The sequence below is a fragment of the Eurypyga helias genome, unplaced genomic scaffold, assembly GCF_000690775.1.
Source record: "Eurypyga helias isolate BGI_N326 unplaced genomic scaffold, ASM69077v1 scaffold3279, whole genome shotgun sequence".
NCBI lineage: Eukaryota > Metazoa > Chordata > Aves > Eurypygiformes > Eurypygidae > Eurypyga > Eurypyga helias.
In genome coordinates, this window is record NW_010271201.1 from 49,776 (window position 1) to 73,436 (window position 23,661).

Here is a 23,661-nt window from a genome sequence, read left to right on the forward strand (position 1 = left end):
AAAAAGAATGCTTTAACTTTTCTTGACTGGAAATCTTTTGATCAGAAAGTCCTTCACACGTATTTTCTTAGTTATGCAACAAATGCATTTTCATTTTCTTAGAAAAACTAAATTACAACATAAAAGTCTGTCCAGTGCACTAATAAAAGGTAAATGACTGAACACTTCTGTTGACTTCTTTAAGTGGAGTAAATCCAGATAAAAGTAAAATCTAAGCCATTTTTCAGACAGAAATGTAATTTTGAAGTTGACTGTGTCCCTTGGCAACACAGTTATTTGCACAGCATTAACTGTCTGCAGTGAGGTTTATGAAGAACTGTGTGATGCTGCAGGTTTTCTAATTTTGTAGGGAACCCTGGCCAAGTCCTTCGCTGAGCCAGCCATGTGAATTCCCACAATCTGCATGAGCTAGCTACAGTTGTCAGCTGACTGCAATGCACATTAGGTAATTTAAAGGACTTTTTTGCTTGCACAGTTAATATGCAATTTACTACTCAGTGACTCGCTGTGCCAAATTCATTCACAGTGTAAAGGAATCAAAAGGAGGCAGCACAGAAGGTGAAGCTGGCCCACCAGGTTTAGCTAACAGCAGAGGTGAGCAACTCTGCATTTTGAGATGGGGTAGTGACTGCACAAGAGATAGGCAGGGTGCAAAAGGTGTCCTCAGAAAAGCCTTCCTTCCACTGCCACAAAACAAATCTCTGTTAGATGGACTTGACCTCTGATTTGTACAGAAACTATGAAGATTAAGCTTCTGCCTTTTGGATACATCTTGTAAGACCAAATACTTATTGAAATCTTTCCCAGAAAGAACACCTTGTACACAATCTGTAATTTAACACCTCTCTGCTTTGAGTCTATCCACAAGGGCATTAGCTCATTCACTACTTCACAGAATCTTCTTTTGCCATCTTCTGGTGTGCCTGGCCTTGAGAAACTGCATTAGCTGCTCTAGCACACACTACCCCCTGGCCATCAGCGCACGGGGGTACAACTGAGACGCCCTTCTGTTCCCAGTGCAGTGGCATCCTCCTTACATGGTTCTCTTCCATCAAGGCTCTGAAAAGAAACGTGTAACTACTGACCTCGCCTCTCATGTTACCCAGTAGAGAACACTCCCCGTGTATCGCACTCTAACTGCTGCAGCTCTATTGGCACACCGGGTTACACAGAAATAACTAACTGCAAAAGCGTGATGACACTAACAGACACACACACAGTACATTCTTTTCCACCGACTACCACTAATACTCTGTTATGATAGATAGTATCCAAATGTACCTTTATGTAAGCACTGCAGTTACATTTGTTCTTGTGGTCTCCCATAATGTGTGTCCTACTAATATTGAGAAAATGAATGCATTTTAAACCAGTAACTGGATAGATTTGAAAGAGCTTTTCAGGAATAGAAATAACTTACTAGAGACACAGTATACTACCATAAGGTAAATGCAGATTGGACAGAAAAAGTGGTCTCAAGCTACCTTGCATCAGAAGTTCCTCCTGGGCATGATTACACTAGAGTTAATTCTTATCTTTGAAATGCATGGTGTAGAAGGGGCTGGACTTACTATCAGAGAGATGGAAGCACAGAGGAAGCACTTATAAAGTGCACCATGTAAGTCAGATATATTCTTGGAAATGAAACGGGCAGACTGGAATTCCAGGAAGGTGCCTTGCTAAATTCCTAGAGCACTACAAGACCATTTTTACTGGTAACTACCTTTTTTGTGAAGCAAGAAAAGTAGTTAGGGAAAAAAAAAGAAAAACCAACAACACACAACAAACCACCAAAGATTCTGGTGTGGTGTTTTTTTTTTTTTTAAACACACCAGCAAAAAAAGAAGCTTAAATTAATCTTTATAAATTGTATTAACGTACAAACCCCATAACTAGGCTCCTAATCATCCCTTTAAAAATCAAAACATGCAAAACCAGCAATGCAGTGCATTTATGCACCATGAGAAAAGTTGTGTGCACGTGGAATGAAAGCAAACATCCCATAAAGAAGCCATATCTTCTGAGGAATTACAGAATTAACAGAAGATTATCTTTCTACTCAGACACTTCAAGCTTGCAAAAAATGTAACAAAAATAACATAACTGATTCCTCTAATATAAAATCATGAATTTGTTATGAAAAAACTATATGGGAAGGATGTTATTTCCTCTTAGTTCTGTCATTTGGGATGCTTTTGCTTTGTAACAGAACCCCAGAAGTAGGGTTTTCCTTAGTAGGATTTATTCCTTCCAAGGACTGTTATTAAAAAGGAGCAAAGTGTCAGACCACTCTGAATGCTTCCTAAGATAAAGAAAATCTTAGATATTTTTTTTTCTTCCCAAAGGTGAAAATCTAAAATGCACTTGTGAGCTGTAGCTAATGAAACAAAAGCTTCATCAGCTAGGACCTCAGACTTACTGTACTCCATTTGAGAACTCATTTTTTGGACACAGATGCACAAAGAAACTCGCAATTCCATGACTGCCTAACTTGAAGCACATCAGAAGACTTGGTTACTCCCAGGGAAACACCTGAAGTGCTGAAAGCTAGCAGAATGCCTGAGTGCTTGGCTGACTGAAGCACATACAGAGCAACGCAAACAACTAATATCAAAGGACTCAAATCTTGCACGCAAACAGTCTCAATCCTACTGGAAAAAAAGAACTGAACAACAGCTACAGAATCAAATATTTGTGGCAATGTGATAAAACTATTCAAATATAAGCAGACTCCAATCCACTTACCAAAACACTGTGACATGCCCCATCGTCCTTTTCTCAGCCAACTATTACCAAGGCTGAATTTGCTCTCTTGATAGGGTGTAACCCCAGCCTTGCCTTGCTGTTGGTACTGGGGTTTCAACCCCCAGTGTCTTTCTCTTCTCTTCTGTCTTAACATCTGGGTAACATTTGGTGCACAGACAAATCATAGTGATGTATGTAAACAGAGACAAACATACACAATCATCACCACTAGTAAATCCTGTTCAAATACTTGGAAAAAGGCAAAAAGAGCTGATGTGCACTTCACTTGAATAACAACATTTTAATGTGGAAAGTCACAGACAGTGACAGAAAATATAAAATTAACTGAGTGAAATAAATTCCTTTAAGGCTTGTAGCTATAACACAAGTGTAGGGAGAGCAGGAACATGCTGTGAGAGTAGCAACTCAATTTTCTTGGCAGCTGTTCTCCTAGCATCTGCCAGCTGTTGGCATGTTTGTCCCCTTCATTTTAACCAAGCAGAAAGCCAGTGCCTGTTTAACCCTAATGTGAGAGCACTGTAATTACTTGCAACACTTTTATAGCGCCAGCTTTTAATCAGGCGTATTTTTCCAAAACACTCAGATTTTGTGCTGAAAGTTTTCTGGTTTTTAACAAGACATTTACAGCTTCATATCATTTGTTCTCTGAGTTGAGGTCCCTCTGCACAATTTATGCATCCACACTTACAACCGATAGGAACCCAACTACAGAATAAACTACACATCCAAACTTAAGACACGGTACTTGCTATGGAAACAACCCTTAACACCACAAACCCTGAGTCCTTGCTTTTGGGGCAAAAGTCACTGACTGAAGGACTAATCAGTCCTTGGCAGTTGCCTGTTACATCCAAGCAAACTAATTAAATCTGCTCATCTCTGCAAAATCATCCTGGCATGAACAGCCACAGACTGCAAAATTTGACTATAACACACAATCTTTCACACACAATAATTCCTAATAAAGACAGCTGGCTCATGGTATTGGGAATCAGAGGGCAAAAAGTTCCTCTGAAGGCACCACAAGAGTAAATAAAATTAAGATGGATTGAAAAAAAAAAAAAAAATCTGTGATCTACAATGCTTGCACTTCTTTGTAACCTCTCAAAAAAAAAAAATCAAAGTTTTGATTTGGATGAGAAAAAAATGACACCCTTTGTTTTTCATCCCATGAGAGGAAACACAAACAACACAAACAGATGTGCTGTTGCTCATTAAACCAACCTGGCACAAGGCCAAACCCCGTAGGAAAGGTACAAATTCATTTTCTTCCAGATCCATGGTCTTCACATTCAGTTGCTCTGTGGAGTCACCTCTGTTGCTGTAAGCCAGGCAAGGTCTGAGCTGCCAAATGAACCAATATCCAGAAAATCTACCCTCCACTGTGCACCTTACCTAGATGCATTGTAACCTCACTTTGGTGTAAATTCAAACCATAATCAAATAGGTGAAGGAAGATAATTTGGAAGACAGAAACAGATAAAGTGAGTGGCTATAGGTTTATAAAAAATGAAAGCAGCAAGTAGATAAATTACAAATACCTAATACAGAGAGAAGGAGAAAAGCCAACATGGATCCAAAATGAGCATGGCGAGTCAGGCAACCAGTTTTGCCTCTGTGAAGTATTTCTGTTCCTGTTTTCTTGCAAAATACTTCTGAACCAGTTCATCCACCTCATGTGGGTACTCCGTCTTAGAAGAACCGGAACAACTCATTTCTTTATCGAGACAGATGAGCCTGTGCTGCCACAAACACTCAAAAACTGTCAGCATGCGAACTGAACTATGGACGGGGTACAGGAGCGAGGCACTGCACATCAGGGTTTGAGAAGAGTGGTTGGAGGTCTAAGTGAATGAAAACAAAACTTGAGACTACACCCCAGCAGAAGGAATTTGAAGGCCACAGGAGTTTTTGTGAAACAAGCAGCAGAAAGTGATGAAGATCAATTGAGTGTGCACCTGCAACAATGCTGCTAGCAACACAGTTACTAGCTGATCCTGATGGGAAGCTCGGGATTACGGGGAGCTCCAGGGTGCTAATCCCCTCTGAAGAAAGATTCTTTACTGGGAATGGACTCGATCTAGCAAACCTGAGATGTCAAGAATTAGGATGTGCAATTCAAAAAGGAAAGACTGCAAATTTTTTTTAATAGTTTGGATGGTTTTTCAGTCACTTTACATGTATCCTACAATGCACAATCACCATCAAAGGATAGGGAAAGTAATTGTATCTATTTGTGGAACTGCAGCACCAGAAGACCAGGATGCAAAGCAGTCTTCAGACCCTGCCTGTTATCAAGCAATCCTTTCAGTACTCACTGACAGTCTGGCAACACCACCTAGAAAATCCCTGTTATGAGTAGTAACAGAAAGTGATTTATGTAGATAAATGTATTTCATGAATAGAACCATGGAAATGTGAGTACAAATTCAACACAAGTGATCTATCAAATAATTTGCAGATATCACAGCTCCCTGGGTTTTGAATTCTGATACTTTTAGAACCTTCACCTAAATCTACCACAGAGTGAAGACTTCAACATGTCTTTGGATAATAAGATTTTCTCCTATGGAACTAGGAAGAATATTCTGAAATATTGAAGTACAAGCAGTCTTCCAACTCACAAACAAACTGTGGATTTTTTTTTAATTGAACAAGTAGCACATTATGACCTGGAAAATTAACCTTAAAAATATTTGAGGATATTTCAGGAGTAGTCTAAATATATCAATACCAATGCCTTTTTTATTTTTGAGTAAAGTTGAAAACTGTAACAGATTATCCCAATTTGATCCATGACTACAGCCTTTTCCAATGCATACATTCATACAAATTTTTGCAAAGAAATTCACCATTTGTTTCATTCTCTTGCTGTGACTACAGGCAGCAACCTAGAACATCTAAACTACCTATGTAAATGATGAGAGGGAATAATTCCATTCTTAAAACAGATCGTTTTGTAAAAAACGAACAAAAAAACCCCCCAAACAAAAAAAAAACCACCCAAACAACCCCACTCACCCCAGCTGTGGATCTTACTCCTGAAAAATAAGTCTTACTCCTATACCTTATACCCAACAACACCGATAAGATTTCTGTGAGAACAAATGGATGAAACTAGTCCTTTCTCGTACCTGTAGGGCTTAGGAGATGATTATTTCTTTTTGTAGTTTTCCAATCATAATTTCTAAGAGCATATCTTCCATGTTTCCCTGCCAGTTCTAAGCAACCGACAAACAGTGCTAACCTAAACTAGATTTTTTTACTTTGCTGAGTAGGTGCAGCAACTGTTGTTTTTTGTTTTGGTGTTTGGTTGTTGGTTTTATTTTCCCCTTAACGCACATTGTGCTACATTTATTCAGTCAAATTACTGTTACACTCTTGCTAATTCCAGTGGCAGCATAAAAACTCTGCAGTTCTGTGTGTAGTAAGAGACCTTGATTATACATACCTCTGAAAAGAAAACAGACAGGATGACTAGGCTGATCCAGTGAATTATTCCTGCAAACTGTGAAGCACTTGAAACTGCAATTAACACAATACAATGAAGCATCATTATAGTAGCAGAATACAACTTACGTTTCATATCATTAGTACTGCTAGAACTTATATATGGGTGAAGCGTTCTTTCTTAAATTTTATAATGGAAGTACCAGAAAGGATGGGATGTAATGGGACATGGAACTCTAACCCTGTCAGCGGCTCACCCTAATTCAGGCCAGCATGTTAGCAGCAGCTGTTCATTGGAGCTTTTACAGGTAAGACTGCTGGTAAGCACTGACATACACATTTTAGGTCCTTGATGCACTGTAACTGCTCCATGCCCTCACTCCATGCACTGCTTTAGTAGCAGATGTGTGGCTAAAACCTGTATACCTGAAAATCCAGAGTTAGAATTCTGTAAGGAAACTGCATGCTCTACCATTCCCACATAATTCCTTGGGTTCAGTCTTTTACAACTCAGCTCAGAAGATCAGTAATTATCTGGAACAGATGTTTAAAAACTAGTGCTCAGAATGGGCTTCCAGATACATTGCTATCATCTAAACCAATAACCTAGATAGGCAGACTTTTGAACAGCTCTCTGGATGTGGCATGAACAGCCATGACTAGCTCAAACCCATGCCTCTCAGAGGCAAGTCTGACTCTAAGAAAACTATAGTTAGAGAAGCAACAGAAATAACCAATGTCATTGTTAATTGTTAATAAGAATAAATCTTTAATATACTAAATTTAAGGAATTTATGAAATAATAAGCAATTCTAATTTGTATGACAAATGTGACGTACTTCTATACAGTCTATTTCAGGAAATGTGGCTGTCGTATGGGTAGTTTTGTCTTTAAGCAAGTTTCTATAAGAATACTCAAGAAAGCTCAGTAAATTAAATAAAATTCCAGTTTCAGTAATTGCTTAAAACACACTTTCCTTTATAAGCAAAAGAAATTTCACAGACAGCGACCATTAAAATCACTTATGTTCATTTCAAACTCCTCCATGAAAAGAAGTCTGTAAAGGGTAAGTTAAAATGGCAGTTTATAAAACCCTGGATTCTACACACTAACTTCCTGTACAGGTACTCTTCATGCATCAGATTGTTGAGGTAGTTATTCCAATTTCAAAGTGCAATGACTTTGAACAAAAGTTCTTTCAGGGACTGACTGGCAGGAACACTCAGGAAACTTAACTGAATTCATTAAAAGTATGATTTTACGGAGTACTAAGGCCTTGCACAGATACTCACTGGCATAAATCAGGCTTCCATTTGAATGGACTCATTTTGCTTTTAAGTAAAACAGAATAAACTCAGACTGACTAATGAGTTTGCTGCAAGACTGCATAGGGAGCTCTGTGATATGGATTGTCTTCATGGGCTTAAATTAATGTCTTGAAATCTGGAGGATTCCTTAATAAGTAAGTTCAACTGAAATTCTGTGATCAAAGTTCCCTTTATTGCCAACAACACAAAGTAGAAAGCTGAAAGGGTCCAGTATCTGAACTGCTGGCAACTCCTACGCTGAAGGTCACATGCTCTCAAGTTTGGAATAAGGGAATGAAGAGAAAAAGTTGTCTTAACAGTATTGGTGAGTCTACCATCCCTACCAGCAGACAGATTAAAACAGCCTGTGCGCCTTGCAGTTTTAAAGAACTACTGTGTAACAGCAAAGCTTAAGGCAATTGACGATGATGTGCACAGAGGTAGAAGACTGTGGCAGAATTAACTCTCAAAAACACATACACACGCACTGAATAAAGCATCTTATTTTAAAATTAAAACTGATTGAAATGGGAAGGGAAGGGGAGGGAAGAGATGTAGGAAGAAATCAGGACACAAAGAAAACATTATGGGCTGCCACTGGGACTCCCGCAGCAGAGACTCAGCTGAGGCTTGATGAGAGAGAGGGTTTGCCGTGGTGCAGCATAGAAACTACTTAAAAATGAAATAAATGGGAAAAACATATTTAACTTTCCCAAGACACTGTCTTTACAGGGTGGCATAAGGAACAAGAAATGGAAACCATCTGTAAGCTATTTTTCAAACAGCTGTCGACATACAAGGCTCCAGCTGCCCCTTAGTGGACAAAAAAGATAAAGCAATCATGAATTTGGAAAGAAAAATCAATTTCTCATGCCGCACTAACTGTAGCAGAGTACTGGATGCGCTGCCAGTCAGTGTGCAATTAAAATGCCAGCAAAACAGTAAATTTGAGAAAGCCTTCCAAGCAAGAAGCTTTTGTACAGGAGCTGAATCACTACCCCATACACTCAATCTGGATATTTGCCTCTTCCAAAACTGCAGTGAAAAGCTACAAAAGAGGGATAAGGGTCTTCTCCAAGAGGTGCTCATCCCCGCTCTGTGGTGGTTCAGACACAACACTGGGATTCAGTTTGAGGCAAAACAACTATGCCATTCAGCTTCTACTTTCATTTGGCACAGAATGTCACATTTGTTTTACTTGTAACTTTTTTTCCCCCCAATGCTATAGCTAAAAGCCAAAAAGTTCTGCTTTACTTCACATTTTACTTGTCTGGTGCCATGGGGAAGAAGTGAATGAAAATCCAAGATGCTTTTTAGTCATGAGGAAGATGGTTCAGTATAAAATGCAAAGTACAGCCAACCTCCATCTACCTCTTCCCCCTTTCCCATCTCTCAAAATACGTATCGGGAAGAGAGGGATGAAGAATACATCCTGACAAACCCTGACTGGCCCTTATAGAAGCTTGTACTACCAGCGCTTGCCTTCGGTGAGCGTTGCCCTTGATGCTGATTTCCTGGGAGATACAAACTGCACTGATGCAGAGAGCAGATACTCAGGCAAGCCCTGAACCTGTTCTCACTGCAGCACGGCTGCCCTGCAATGGGCGTTTTCTTTGCACAGCTATGCATGTACTCAGACAGGGCCCTGATCCAGCAACCAAATGGACAGGAGTGGAGTTTTTCAGCGTCACAGTTTTGAGGAAGGCCTGATGCCTTCCACAGACACACCTGCTGTAGTTGACTGCAGGAGGAGGGCAATATTAAGATGATTTCTCAAGTTGCTTCCTCCCCAAACTACTGAAGAGGAGGAAGGGCCAGCACAGTCTATATTTCTGGGTAGTGGGGGTTGGAACCTGCCGTGACCCTCTTTTCTAAAAATGAGGTGCAAGTGACTTAATACACACCTATTTCTGCATTTGCAAAACATCACAAGGTATTAAGACATTACTTTGTTAATGCATGTGAAGAGCTTTGAAGATAGGACTAAAAAAGCTGATTATAGGACAGAGACCTATAATAAGACCTATTATATGTTCTCTGCTTTCTGGGGTTTCTAATTCTGGCATGAATATGGTCTGTGCTGAAATACCCTAAAAGGACTGTGTGCTTTTCGTGGATGTGACCCATACATTTGCAAATGTGGTCTCCATCAGTGACACTGACAGTTTTGTGGATGGAAGAAGTGCACAGTGCAACCAAAGACTTCACTAAAGTATGAAAGGAAAATGATGCTCTCAGAATATCACTGCCAAAGAAAACCCCAGCTTTTAAAAAAGAAAAAAAGGAGGCTTCCTAAGTAATTACAGTCTATAATGCGGATTAGCAGTTGGTTTAAGAACAAAATTGGCAGTGACGTGCCATAGCATATCCTAATGCACTGGTTGATTCCATATAGAATAAGGAATCATTAAAAACTGTAATTACGTTTTTTTAAAAAACCTAATTACAGCCTAATGGCTTTTTACAACCTGAAGGTAAGTGATACACATTCCTCTCATGACACAACTGCAATACTTATATCAGCCCCACCAACATAGCCTTTATCTGATTTAAAACAAAATAGAAGGTATTCAACAAAAGCAGAAGCCTGATGGGTTGATGCATTAAGTAAAATGCAAAGTAGCAGCACAGAGCAGAATGGGTTCTTTGTCAGGTTCTGAGAAAACCCATACGGGCAGGGGCAGCCTCTGAACAATGAAATCAGCTGGCTTGACCAAACTCCTATATGCCATGCATAAGGCCTAAGCTGCAAAGTTTTTAAGAGTATCGTATGCTAGACACATAGAGGAGGAATGATCCTTAAAGCCTTCTTTAGGAGTTTCTTCAGAAAATAAGGTAAGGAAAGCAGATGCTTCCAGAGGAGAGGCATCAAAACTGTTAAAAGTCTATGAGAAATCAACAGAAACAGTTTTTAAACTCTTTGGCTCTACATGAAGGGACAATTCTCTACACAAAGAGAAAGATCTGGCACCTCAATATTGTTGAATGCTTCTTCTTTATTCAGTTTTTAAGGACCTAGACACATAACCAGCATTCCTGACTTTTTTTGAAAGCAGCAGACTTGTCCAAATTCTGTGCTTCTGCATCCAAAGTGGTAAGTCACCAGAGACTACAGAAAATAAGAACTGTAACAGAGTGGCCATGCTCAGCACAGTGTGTGCAGTATGGACAAACAGGGGTGTAAACCATGGGCAATGGTGTGGAAAGACAGCTTAGTCATTTATTTATCTTACAGGGTTTATAAAATGGCTGCAGTTATCAATAAAGTCCCCTAAAGTAACCTTAATACAATTGCAATACCTAAATCTTGACAGTGAAATCTAACTCCACTAATATCAATTGACAAATCACAAAAATAAAAGGACTTCAACAGAATAAAAAGTTCAATTGCTGAGTTTGAAGTTGCCGTAGAGGACACCTGGCCGTGACTCTCTCATGCTATGTATTCTTGCATTTAGGGGATTGTCTGAACCCCGTCTTTGCCATTTCAACATATCTGAGATTGTATGGAGATGCTAGAGACTGCTCTTCAACATTTAGCACAGGGAAAAATGTAGCTGATAATTGTGTTCATGGCAGCTTTGTATCAAACAAAAAAAAAAAAGAATGGAGGAAAAGAGCAGTAGAAAATTAAAAGCTGAATTAGGAAGCAAAACAACAGCATTAAAATTTCCATTGTGGAACCTGCGTAGAGTGAATTCAGATAAAGCAAAACTCCATTTAAGCTATTATTCAAATCCTAGTGTATTAGCAAAGTAGAATGAAAATCTGTATCATTTCAGTGCACTACAATATAGAAGACGGTAATTTCAATTCCTACCCACCCCAGTAGAAGTAAATTAACAGACATACCCCAGCAAGTTTATCACTTCTTTCTATCCACATGCACATGGAAAGTATCGAAGACTAATGATGCCCAAACGATCTTTCTTCTGTGTATACAGAGTGTGTCTGTAAGCGACAGACCTTTTCAAGTTCTAATGGCAATATGTGCGGATCCTTACATGCACGCTGTGCTTGTATCTTTTGACAATTTGTCCTATCCGGAATGTGGTCAGCAAAATAAGGAAGAGACTGACTTCACTATACCAGGATTCCACAAAACCACATTTCTTACCTAGCCTAGAAATCATTGAAATGGTAGGAAAAAAAAAAATGCCCATGATCCTCCCCCCTTCAAAAACCTCCCAGCAAGTTAAGTCTTTATTTCATCAAAATTAAAAAAAAAAAAAAAAAATTCCTCCTACTCACACTGGAGAAGCTTTATATCTATTAGGAGTTCCAGAGTCAGAAGAATCACCACCAATACTACACAGGCTACCAGGAAACTGTTGAGACTTGCACTGAGCAAAAATACCTGCCACACAGCCGCTCGTCTCCCACAGCACGGCTTTAGCCAGTTAGATCTAAGGAAATAAAATTAAGAGGAAAAACAAGAAAAGAAAAAAAGTAGTGAAAAAGGAAGAGAGCTAAAGAGCAGTGAACTGAAAATGACAAGCTCTGCTGTTACAGATACTCAGAAATACCGCACAAAAGCTTTGTAAAACTCACTTTTACTGGTTTCTTGACAAAGGAAAACACAAAAAACTTCACTATGGGGACCTGGTGTGTCTTTCCAACCCTCTGCAGTCTACTGGTGTTCACGTGCCTTCGAAGGCACTAACACAAGCCTCATTATCATACATACTTTTCTGCTTTATTCCTGCCTTACTATTTTTCATGTGGTTTTACTTTGACATGCATGCTGCATTCACTTATCTGTGAGTACCAAGCCACAGCAGCACTCTGCTAGTAGCTAACAAGCAAATGATGTTCTTAAAGAATTTCTCTGCTACTGAATTTTATGGTTGTGCACCTTTACCCCTGTTGTAGTATGAGACAAATCAGACAAGCTGCCAAATTTGGCTTGCAACAATCAATCCATGACATCATGGAAAAGACCAATAGGAATCTGGAAAACACTGAAGAATAAGCTCAGCAACTCCACAGCTACACCTGTACTGGCAAACACAGACAGCCTGGCAAAGCCGCTGCCAAGGCTGTCTAGCTTGTCTGTTTGTCTAACTCTCACCAATCTGTTTGTGAACCAGCACAAGAAAGGACTTCCGCACAATTTGGGGTAACACAGTTTTGATGGGGACTGCCCACAACTAGTTGAGACGAGGTCACCTTGTTTTGGAGAAAAAAGGTTTAGGCAAGACGAAGGGAGCTGTGAGGAGGCTAGGAGGACCAGAAATCAGAAGCTGATGAATCAGTACTTGTTGCACTAGTACGGTGCTAATGCAGGTACACGGTTTCAAGTGGGTTGTTAACTTTTTTTTTTTGGATAATATTTGTAATAGTAATAACAGTAGTACAGACTTCAGAAGCATAAATCCCATTTTGGTAACCTGTTTTCTCAAATCCCTCCCCCCAGATTCACTTTGATACAGTATCATATCATTGCTCATCATAGCGTTTGTCTGTGTTCTTGCACTGGCCCACCTCTGAAAGTTCTGATGCTTGCCTGACATTTCGGATTTTCAAATCCCGGTAAACACGCATTAGCTAATGAAGAGCTGACATGATTTATAAACTTGGGTTGAAGAAGCTGCAAGCATACAGAAGCGTGGTGCAGTAAGAACACTGTCTGAACTAAAATATCAATACATAGAAATCGATGGTATACAAGATGATAGATCTTTGCTTTTCCTAAAAGACCTGTTTTACTAGCATTTTAGTATTGCAGGGCAGTTTTTACTCTCTTCTATGCTCAGAATGATCAGTTGAGGGTCTAAGTACATTCCTTTAAAAGCTCTGCTTAGCTGAGATTTTCACCTATACCAAATGTACCAGGAAGAATAAATCAATGGTGATATTCAGCACACATTACATACACCCACAGTAATCATTATTCGAGCTAATCATTACTTACACAACACTAAAGAATGTGGAGTTATTCTGTCTGTGCAGTACTAATAATCCTCTGATTCCAAAAAGCTTCTGAATGAAACCATCCGTTTATCATCGGAAAAGCAACCAACTGAAGCGGTCAAGTGTGGATCATCTGCATGTTTACACCTATATATCACTCATAAAATACATAAATTGATTTTAAAGACACAAAAGTGTTTAAAATTTAAGCACCAAAAACACACCTCCAGTTTTATATCTTATTTTATTACACCAAGGTGCATCTGTTCAACACTTGTCCTGTGAAGGGACAGTGATTAGCATCTTCACATCACTGACTAGCAGACCCCTTCCCAGACCTCCTCCAAGTCCTCTGAACCCACTGACATTAACAATCACACTGTGCTCTAAAAGGAGCGCTGGATGGTTTCTTCCCTGCGTGCTGCTTAGCTACCTCATTCCCTGCTACTACTACACTCATGTATAGTAGTCCTGATCTTGCCTTGAGTGGTTTTTTGGGTTGTGTTTTTAACAACTTCTATCTTTTTAAGGATAGACATAAATAATAAAAGGTACAATAATCCAACCATAAATATATTTTAGATAAACCTATTGACAGGCTAACCACACTAGCTCCTAATACACAAATCTCATCTCCTTCAACCCTGTAGCATTAGTAGAGTAGTAGCTCTCCCTGCTGATGTGTAAGTGCTCATCTATTCAACTGATGAGAAAACTGGTATTTGAGAAAAAACAAATCCCTTACAGAATTAGTGTGAGTTTAAACTTACCTTCCAAACCCTGGCCATTTCCCCTGCAATATTGCAAAGTTACACTAACTTTAAAGCTCAGATTAGAAACTCAGCTACACAGACTTTTCAAAAAAAGAAAAGTTAGCTTACACAGCTCATAAATTTAGGAAGAAATTACATACTAACCATATACAAATAAAACACCTTTTTCCCCCCCTCAATCCAGACAAAAAAAAAAAAACCAAAACAATAAAAAAAAACCCACACCACACCCAAAACCCAAACCAAAGGTTTTTGTACTATTTTGTTCAGAGAACAAGCACAGCTTCTTTTGGTGTCCTGACTTTGTTGTCTGTGGATGCCATGCACTATATATGACACAAGTAAAATATGATTTAGGACAACTTTACTGTGTGACTTCAAAGAGGTTCATGCGGTACCTCAGTTACTCCGTCTATACAACAAAAATATTATTTATCGTTCTTACAACGCCTGGATGAATAAATGTACTAAAATGGGAATTTCTTGGTTGATGGTAACATAGGCTTGTAAAGTTTTGTTATGAGACATTAAAATACGTTTAGTGGAATTTTACCAGAGGTAATTCTTTCTAAAGATACTTGCACACATGGCTTTGTGGAAAATCAATCTGTCACCATCACTGCCAGTTTTACTAATAAACAGCTTGGAAGAAAAGAACATAAGGCAAAACTGGGAAAGGTTTAACATATTTATTTGGTAAAGAACCACTACAAACAATTTGTTCAAGCTGTTAACAGCTGTCACTGTTTCTATTTTCTGGTCTTGCAAACAAACACCCCAAAATCTGCATTATACCTTTACCCTGCTTTCTCTGCCTTTTTTCCTTTTTTTTGGTGGTTTTTTTGTTTGTTTGTTTGTTTTTTGGCTAAACAGCAAGTGTTTGCTTCTCACAAGATGGCTATGATCAGAAAACAGAAGGATGGATGAGATACAAATCACTGGGTAGAAAGGCCATGGCCAGGAAGTGACAGGAACACAGAAAAGCTAAGTAACAATACAAAAATCTGGCAGAGACAAAACAGACAGCAGAGCCTCACAGCAGGTCACAGGTAGCAGCTGGAGACCTTGAGCAATTCCAAGGAACTGAGAGCTCTGCAACCCTTTCCTGGACTTCTACCAGCTTACTATAACTACAGAAGTTTAAATGTTGAGAGCAGAGCATCCTCATCCTTTTTTCCCCCCTATTTCTAACCCCACTACATTTCTTGGGGGGCTGCTGCAAAACTCTGTTGCTGAAATGGCAAGAAATATTCCCCCAGTTTTCTGTCTAAGCTCACATATGGCCAGTTTATACACACCTGCTTTTGTGCCAATATTGTTCTTTAGCTTGATTAGTTCTTTTCCCTTGCTGGCATTCTGTCCATGATGCACTTATACACAGCCACGGCATCCCCTCATTTAATTAAAACCCATGCTTTTTGTAAAACTGACACTCAGTTTCTATAACTGTCCTAGTAGTCCCTACTGCATGTTAATACAGACTAGAGCAGTGTATAATATTTTAGAATAGGTTTAATTACAAGAATACTTCCCAGAACTATTGGAAGTACTTCATGTTTTGTAGGATTGTTTCTGCCTTCTTTATAGGTGTGTATCACACCCCTTGCTCAGACATCCTGATTGCCTGGCATACTACTCCTCTCATTAGGAATTGTCTTATTAGGTTTCTACTTTTTATGCTAAAGTCTTCAGAGAAGTATTAAAGGTTGGTTTTGAGCATGATGTTAAGAAACATAAGAACCACCATACTAGTCAGGACAAAGGCTTGGCATCCTTGTCTCCAGTAGTGGCTATGAGTAGATGGCTCCAGATGAGTAAGAACACAGCAAACACATGCTACTTCTCCATAGAACTCTCACAGCATCCAGCTATTTTCAACCTGGTGACTTCATGAGACAGATAAGGTTTCTCAGATTCTACTTAGTAAGCTTCAACGAACATCTCTTCCACAAACTTTTCCAAACTTCCTTTAAGGCCAGGTAAGCTTTAGCAGCCATACTTCCTTTAAAAAGTATTTCCACACATCCACTGCCCTGTGCACAAGAAGCAACCTCTTTGTTTCTTTTCAATTGGGCCGTAATCCATTAATGTACTCCAGGCACTTCTATAGGGAAGTGGGGATGTGTCAAACCTTATTTTAATCTCTGTGTCACAGATTTTGTCATCTCAATCAAATCTCATGACAGCCTTCTCTTTTTTCCAGATTGAAGAGTCCTATCGTACACAGTAATCTCCAATAGAAGTCATCTCACACCTTTGATCACTGTTTTCCTCTGCATCTTTTCAATTTCTTTCTTATCTACCATATCCTTTTTGACAGGGACCAGAACTACAACTCATGTTCAAGACGTGGGCAAAGCTTGGATATATAGAGAGGCATAACAATGACCTCTCTTTTATTCTCTATTCCTTTCTTAATGAACCCTAACATATGATTTTCTTTTAGACTGCTACTCAGCATTTAGCTGATCTTTTCACGGACTCTTCCTTCTAGACTAATATTCCTTATTTCCACATTTCTCCTTTTTCCTATTGCTTATCCATCTTTCAATTTTGCACCAAGCCATCCACATCTGCACCAACTTAGACAATTAATTCCAGCATTAAACCAGATAAACTAGACCCATGACATTTCCACTCTCCAATAAAGAGCTTTGCAAACAGTGGTCTGCGGGCTACATCTACTACACTGCTGCTCACAAAAAGTACTGAGGAAAAGCAAGTTCTGTTGGAAAACACAAAGATCTACAAACAAAAAAGAGCCTGAAAATCACTGAGCTGGAAAATTTTCTTTTCTTTCCTATTTATTTATTTTTTTTTAAACTTATAATACCACTTCCTCTACCACTTGGTGTTACTGACAAAAGACATTAAGAGAGACACACTCAAAGGATTTAGGCACTGTTCTGGAAAACAACATTTACAAAAGAGAAACACTTAGAAGGATCTGTACAGAAAAAAAAGTTTCTAAACCATGACACATCCCTATAACACAGTCCAAAATTTCATGTATTCGCTAGTAAAAACCTGGTCCCCTCACAGATTCTGTCATGCTGAATGCTCCTTTTCTGCTGCAGTGCAGGTCTTAGTTTTGGACAAGAGCACAGAGAGTAGCAGTGATACAGTACTGCACAAAGAACAAATCAGCACTACAGTCTCATTCACTGTATTTTGCTGTTAAGATTTTGCACCATCTTTCTGGATTCAGACTGTGGATGACAGCTAAAGTAAATTTAAAGTCACTTTTGTAAATACAAGGAGCTTGCTCACTTGATTAAATAGTTCTGCCTTCTAAAACCTTTTTATTTCAGCTTAAGCTTGGACCTCATTATTCATCACGTACCAACATCATGTGCTGTAGATCTGGATGAGCTGTGCAGAAATTTTCAAAAAAAGGGATTGTTTTTTAATTATGCTGCCACATAAAGACAAGAAAAGCAGAAAATTAGAAACACGAGAACTTGGTCCATTTGAGTTCTTTTAGTTAAAGCACCTCTAAGCTTTGTGGAAAACACAAGTTAAATACCTCAAAATAAAAACTGAAATATAAATATAAACCCCAGAAATAATGGCATCTACTCGATGCAATTGCAGAAAACAGACTGAAGGAACTGATATTCTTTTCTCCCAGGATGGGTGAACACATTCATCAGTGAAGGCTTGCAACCAATTCAAAATTAAAAGCTCACAATTTACAGTGCTAACTTCTGAATCTCTGCATATCGTTGTTCAGTTCTGGTTTCCCTTCCTTTTTATCTCCCTCTCCATTCCTATAGTTTTCTTTTTTCCAGATATTCCTACTGTTTAATGCACTTTCTAGCTGTGATCAAATCTAAGGCTATGAACAGATGATCATAAATTATTAAATTACAATGGCATGGTTATTTACAGCTTATGTCAAGCGAGTCACATTAACTGTATGAACTCCCAACCTTCACAGCTGTTGATGGAAAACAGTATTTGAAAGCACCTTCATGTTTCAAATTAGTTTAGCATATAAAAATTCAAGAGCTGCAATCTAAAACAAGTACAACAAATAATTTAAAGTTGGTCTCTCTCCCCTTGCTTCTCACCCCATTAAACACAGATGTTTATCGAAAGACAAGCTCACTAACTGCATATTCTCAAAAAAGCCGAAGTAGCCTGTTGAGCAACTGCCTGTAAATGCTTTGGCACTTAAAGCTAGTGTTAACATTTAAAAATCTTCTTAGCTGTCCGAGTGATTAGTCTCCTTAAAGAAACATGTACATATTCTTTTCATGGAAACCCATTTCAATGCAGACACAGCATCTCCAACAAAAATCACTGAAAATTGGCAGCTTTGCTGCTGCTTTTTGTACATGACTATCACTAATCTGCTACAGGTATGTTGGAAGTGTACATCACCTGTTCTCCTTGGCAACCAAGGAACATTTTTTTAACAAGTTTATTTCTCATATACATGCCTCCAGCCTATGCCTGAAGCATTTCTGTAATGTCTAAGCATGGAGTACAGTGAAGAGCAGTGACATCTAAGGATGATTCTAATAAGTTAACTGCAAGGCAGATCAGTGGGACTAGTAAGTAATGAACATCACACTCCTACTGGTTCTGAGAACCAAGCTACTATTTCTTCAAAATGCTCCACAGGGTAGAAGAGGGAGAACCTTTATAATCAAGGATGTCTTTAGACTCAAAACATTTTAGTTACATATCGTTGGCAATTATCATAAAATTTCCTTTTTCTGAAGAGTAAGACCTACAGCTCCATTTACATCACCCTCACTGCAGCTAGGAAACAAGTCAGATGCAGGAATCCCTCCTATCCCACACGTGGAGACCACAGGCACCTTATGCCTGTTCAGTGCAAAGGAGGCAATACCAGCCCACCCACATGATTTATAATGAATGAGAATATTTGCAATGCAGATTCCATCCAACTTAACCAACTTCCATCACGTAAATCTTTGTACTTTCCCTGTCTGAGAAGTCTACAGAGGCAAAAGATTTTTTGCTCAACCCTCATTAGAGGACAACACATTTTGTATTTGGTTTGAGGGTTTGTGGGAGAGCAGAAAGGTTTTTCTTGCCTGATTACCCTTTCAATACTTACAGGTGTACTTCAGGGACAGGCTTAATGTGCTGTCTAATCTGCAGTCCTTTCTTTGTTGCTCAGCATCAGGATCAGCACTGTAGACTAAATTTCCGACAAAACCAACTCAAACTGTCCACAAAACTCCTTCAGCACTGACAGACGGGAACTGACTGCACTGAGCATTTAAAATGATATAACAAAGACCCATCAAATTGCACAAAATAAGATTTTTATTCCAGTATCTTTAAAGCCTTGGGATTGTCAGTTTACATATGGTCTACCTAACAAAAGACAGACCATAATTTTCCTTTCTTTTTGCTCTTCCTTTTTTTTTCCCCCCCCACTTCTTGTGGGAGGGTTAAGCTAGTCTGATGCCATCTCAAAGTTCCCAAGCACCCAGGGCTGAGCTATGACCCACTTATTCCTGGCTGTCTATCAATACCAGGTTTAGTGAGAGAAACAATCTCTCAGATGAAGCAAAAAGCTCCCTTAGTTAGCAATCAGGTTAAATTTATCCTTGTGCTTGGACCCCAAACACCTTCTGGCCTTAAAGAAGGGAAGCTAAGCTAAAGGAAAGCCTTGGCGTACGCATAACCAAACTATTAAATCAGAAGACTCCTTTATTGCTTACCTATCCATCTCCAGCCTGATGTCTCTCTTGTTGCTCTGTGCATGGAGATGGAGACTTACTAATGACCAAGTGTGACAACCCAGGAACTAGGGAATGTGGACTATTATGCCAAATACCACAAGGTCATGGGCAGATGCAGCTTGTAAAAAGCACCCAGCATTTTCCAAGCACAGGGATGTGCCAGACCTTCTTGCTGCAGAGCCTTGCAGTTAGAATGACTACACCTTGGCTAGATCAGCTACAGATCTAGAACAACAGAGCTATGCAGAATATATGGTTGTATAGGTTGGCACCTTCCCTGAAATTCTCAGACAAAAGTACACAGAAGGTAACACTTGGAGTCTGTGACAAACGCAGACTGCCGTGGAGAAGATGAATCCTACATCATCTCTTAGTACTCCCTGGCATTAGCAGTATCTTCTGGTATCTTCACCTGTGATCTGTATGGAAGCATTGGGGTAACAGCTTCACAGTTAGCAATATGGATGTTGGCAGAAACTACAGGGATTTAAGACATTTCCTGCCACCTCCTGTGCTGCCCTTCCCACACTATTCTCTTCATACATGAGGAAGATGTAGCTGTCTGTTCCTGTACAAAACTGCTCTGAGCCAGCCTATCTTCTTCTTACTCAGGTGGAAAGCTGTCACATCTAACAGGGCTGTGAGAAAGAAATCACACTACACTCAAAACCAGACGTATTCCCAAGCAAGCCACGAGATGGTATGGGGACAGTATTTTACTGTTGCTGCTGGGCTTCTGGAGCTCAGCTTTGCTCCTACATTTCACACAGCACCAGCTGCAATCAGTGGTTCTGAAAGGAAGAAGCCACCATTCCCAAAAGGCAGATGCAGTCCTGGGACTCAGCTGAACATACTCAGCCAAAATGCATTGGGACATACAAAGTAAAGCTCTGATTTTTCTTCAGAGAATCCACTCTACAGCTGGGAGGCCTGCATGGCACCTGCTCATTTCAGTTCAGACTGATAAAGCCACAAAAGAAGTCTGTGTGAAGGCAGAGATCTCTCCTGAGGAAAAGAATGACAAGTCTATTTCCATGCTTAAGACTGAAAAACTGCTCAAATTGTTACAATGAGAGATCTGTGAACTTTGGCACAGTGAAGAATTGAGTTTCAGATCATAAAAATAAATAAAAATGTATATTTGAACTAAACTTGTATTTAGTCAGCACCAAAATAGCCTGAGGGTTACACCTGCATACTCAAATTAATTTTCAAGTGCCTCTTTTGCTATGCAGGGTATTTTATGTTACAGTTGTACCATACTTATATAACCTACTTGAAATGTATTTCCCCTTGTTCAGAGCAACAACTTTCTGGAGATGTCTCATAAAGTCAAATTTGGAAAGAAATTAAAGGCAAGAGCCTTCCCCACATACTGCTTCCTGACTACCATACAGAATACCTGCTGAGCAGAGATCAAGCAGGTCTCTGCTGACTCCTAAGCACAGGCTAAAACACATTCAGCTGTTAATAAATGAAGGCTTACATAAAGTCTTTTAATTTCTTCATCAATGAGAGCTCTGTATGACTTACTGTGAAGTGCTTTTAGATGGATCTTCTTGTCAGTATATATACGTGCAGTGCAACACACAGTGGAATAGTAATCACAGACTCAGAGGGGCTAGGCACAAGCACTCAATCTCTCTCCCAAGGGATGTTAAACTACAGTGTTATCACTCCTGACAAATGGGTCTCCTAAAGATGTCTGGCTATTGCAACTATTCCCTTCCTCCCCGTACACACCAGTAGTCTACCCCGGCACTTGGCTACCCTCGTTACTCTCTTTGTTGCAATTCAGCTTTTTACTTCTTGTCCTAAACAACAGGCTGTTCTCTTCCTCACCGAAATCTCTTAGAACCTCCCCTGAAAGTCTCTTCTTGACATGAAATGCAAACATTTCTTCAATTAGTACGCCACGGCAGGTTTTCTGAGCCTCTAACCATTTTCACTGCCTACCTCTGAATTCTCTCCAGTTGACCCAAACCTTTCACAAAAAATTCAGGATAGCAGTCCACCTACAGCCACTTCAAGCCTGAACCAGGCACAGGATGACTTCTAACATCCTGTAGGACAACAATGCTACATAATCTAACACTGGGTTATGTTTGGGAAAACATTACGAACTGATTAAGATATTTTTTTTCCAATACAACTGAAGAGTCATTCTATGAAAACAGGAGTAATACGTATACACGTAACCAAAGACAACGTTCTCACATAAGCAAACGATACAATGCAAATTATTCTGCGCAAAGTATACAATCAGTCCAGGAATCAGCAGTACTAAGTCATTACATCTCAGTCAGGAGATGCACAACTATGTACAAGAATCACAGAATCACAGTAACCAACACTTTTTCATCCTGAAACACCTTTCACAAAGAGCTTTCACCTGGCCATTCTGCTTCTCTGGTGGACTAGATGCTCGGTCTAGTTTTCCTTGACAGAAGGCTTCCAGACCATGGTCAGATAGAAGCTATGAATCACTTAAAATTATGAAGAGCCCCAAACCAGCACAGATTAGTTGTATCAGAAGTAGTCACTTCCATCCTGTGACAATGGTTTTAAAGAGTTCGAGGACAACTGGCTGCACTTCTCCAGCTCAAGGTTGTCTTTTTTACAGGCCTATAACCCAAAACTATAAACCAAAATTCTGTCCTTTGTACTTACCCTTCTCTTTGGTACTCCTCATCCAAATTTGACAAAAGCTGGGACCCAGCCACAGATAGATCAAGTGCAGCTAAAGGAAGATCCCGATAAGCAAAATTAACAAGCTGTACAGGAGCAATGCTTTTTGTCTCCTCTTCCACTTGTTGTGAAATTATCTCAACTTCTGAAACACCACCTTCTATTGTAGGCCTAAATATACAATAAGCAAAATAAAAAGTCAATGACAGACACTGACTGATTTGACTATAAAAAACAATCAATAAGACTAGTGTTGGTAAACAGCTTTGGGACAGGTTTGGTGGCATGAAAGAGAAAAGGCAAACGGACCTGAAAATAATATGACACACCAGTTTTCAGCCACTGTCTCATAGTAACATAGATGTGTTTACAGCATTGATTTTTTTTTTCTGCTAATTCACACTCTTTAGACAACTCACCAAATCCTGCTACTCCTTATCAAAATACCAACTTTTACTTCCAGTAATACTGACAGAATGCTCTTGATGTCACAGTATAATCCTCCTAGAGGTAGGATCCTGTTCCCTTCTATTTACAATCCTCATATGGTACTTACTGAGGATTGGTCATGTTGGAGGATGCAACTGAATCAGCAGTGTTTCCAGTATTTAACTAACGCCAGCTGCTCTGCACAGAAGTTCTAGCCTTCCAAGATGAGGTCTCTGTGAGAAGCAAAACAAAGGTATCTTAAAGACAGTCAAAAGCACTCCAAAGGGTTGCACTAATATTTGATGTCATGTTGCAAGTTTGTCCAATAGTATTATTTCCTCCATGAATCTTTTTCAAAGTGGTTCTATTCCAGGTTAATTCCTCCTTATTATGGAAGCTGTAGTTACAGGGCTTTCACTTATACACACAGACACTTGCTCACATATACACTTGCATAAGAACACAGGTCTTGCTTTAAACCACTGAGTTGTTGAGGAAGATAACCAAGATCATACATAGGGGTGGATTCTGAAAGAAATCTCATGGCTTCTGAAGCACTAATTCTACTGGAAAGTAACATTTTTTTTTTCAATTATGTTTTTGCAAAT

General features: G+C 39.4%; 1 protein-coding gene across 1 annotated transcript in view; it reads right to left on the minus strand.

Moving 5' to 3' along the window:
- LOC104514898 (chromosome unknown open reading frame, human C15orf27) overlaps nt 1-23,194 on the minus strand; it is a 58,321-nt gene extending 35,127 nt beyond the window's left edge. The window contains exons 1-4 of the mRNA XM_010158702.1: nt 23,181-23,194; nt 22,607-22,795; nt 11,776-11,930; nt 6,218-6,291 (exon numbers count right to left, since the gene is read on the minus strand). Coding sequence (XP_010157004.1) covers nt 6,218-6,291; nt 11,776-11,930; nt 22,607-22,795; nt 23,181-23,194 — 432 coding nt within the window. The remainder of the gene's footprint in view (nt 1-6,217; nt 6,292-11,775; nt 11,931-22,606; nt 22,796-23,180) is intronic.
- Between the last annotated feature and the right edge of the window lie 467 nt (nt 23,195-23,661).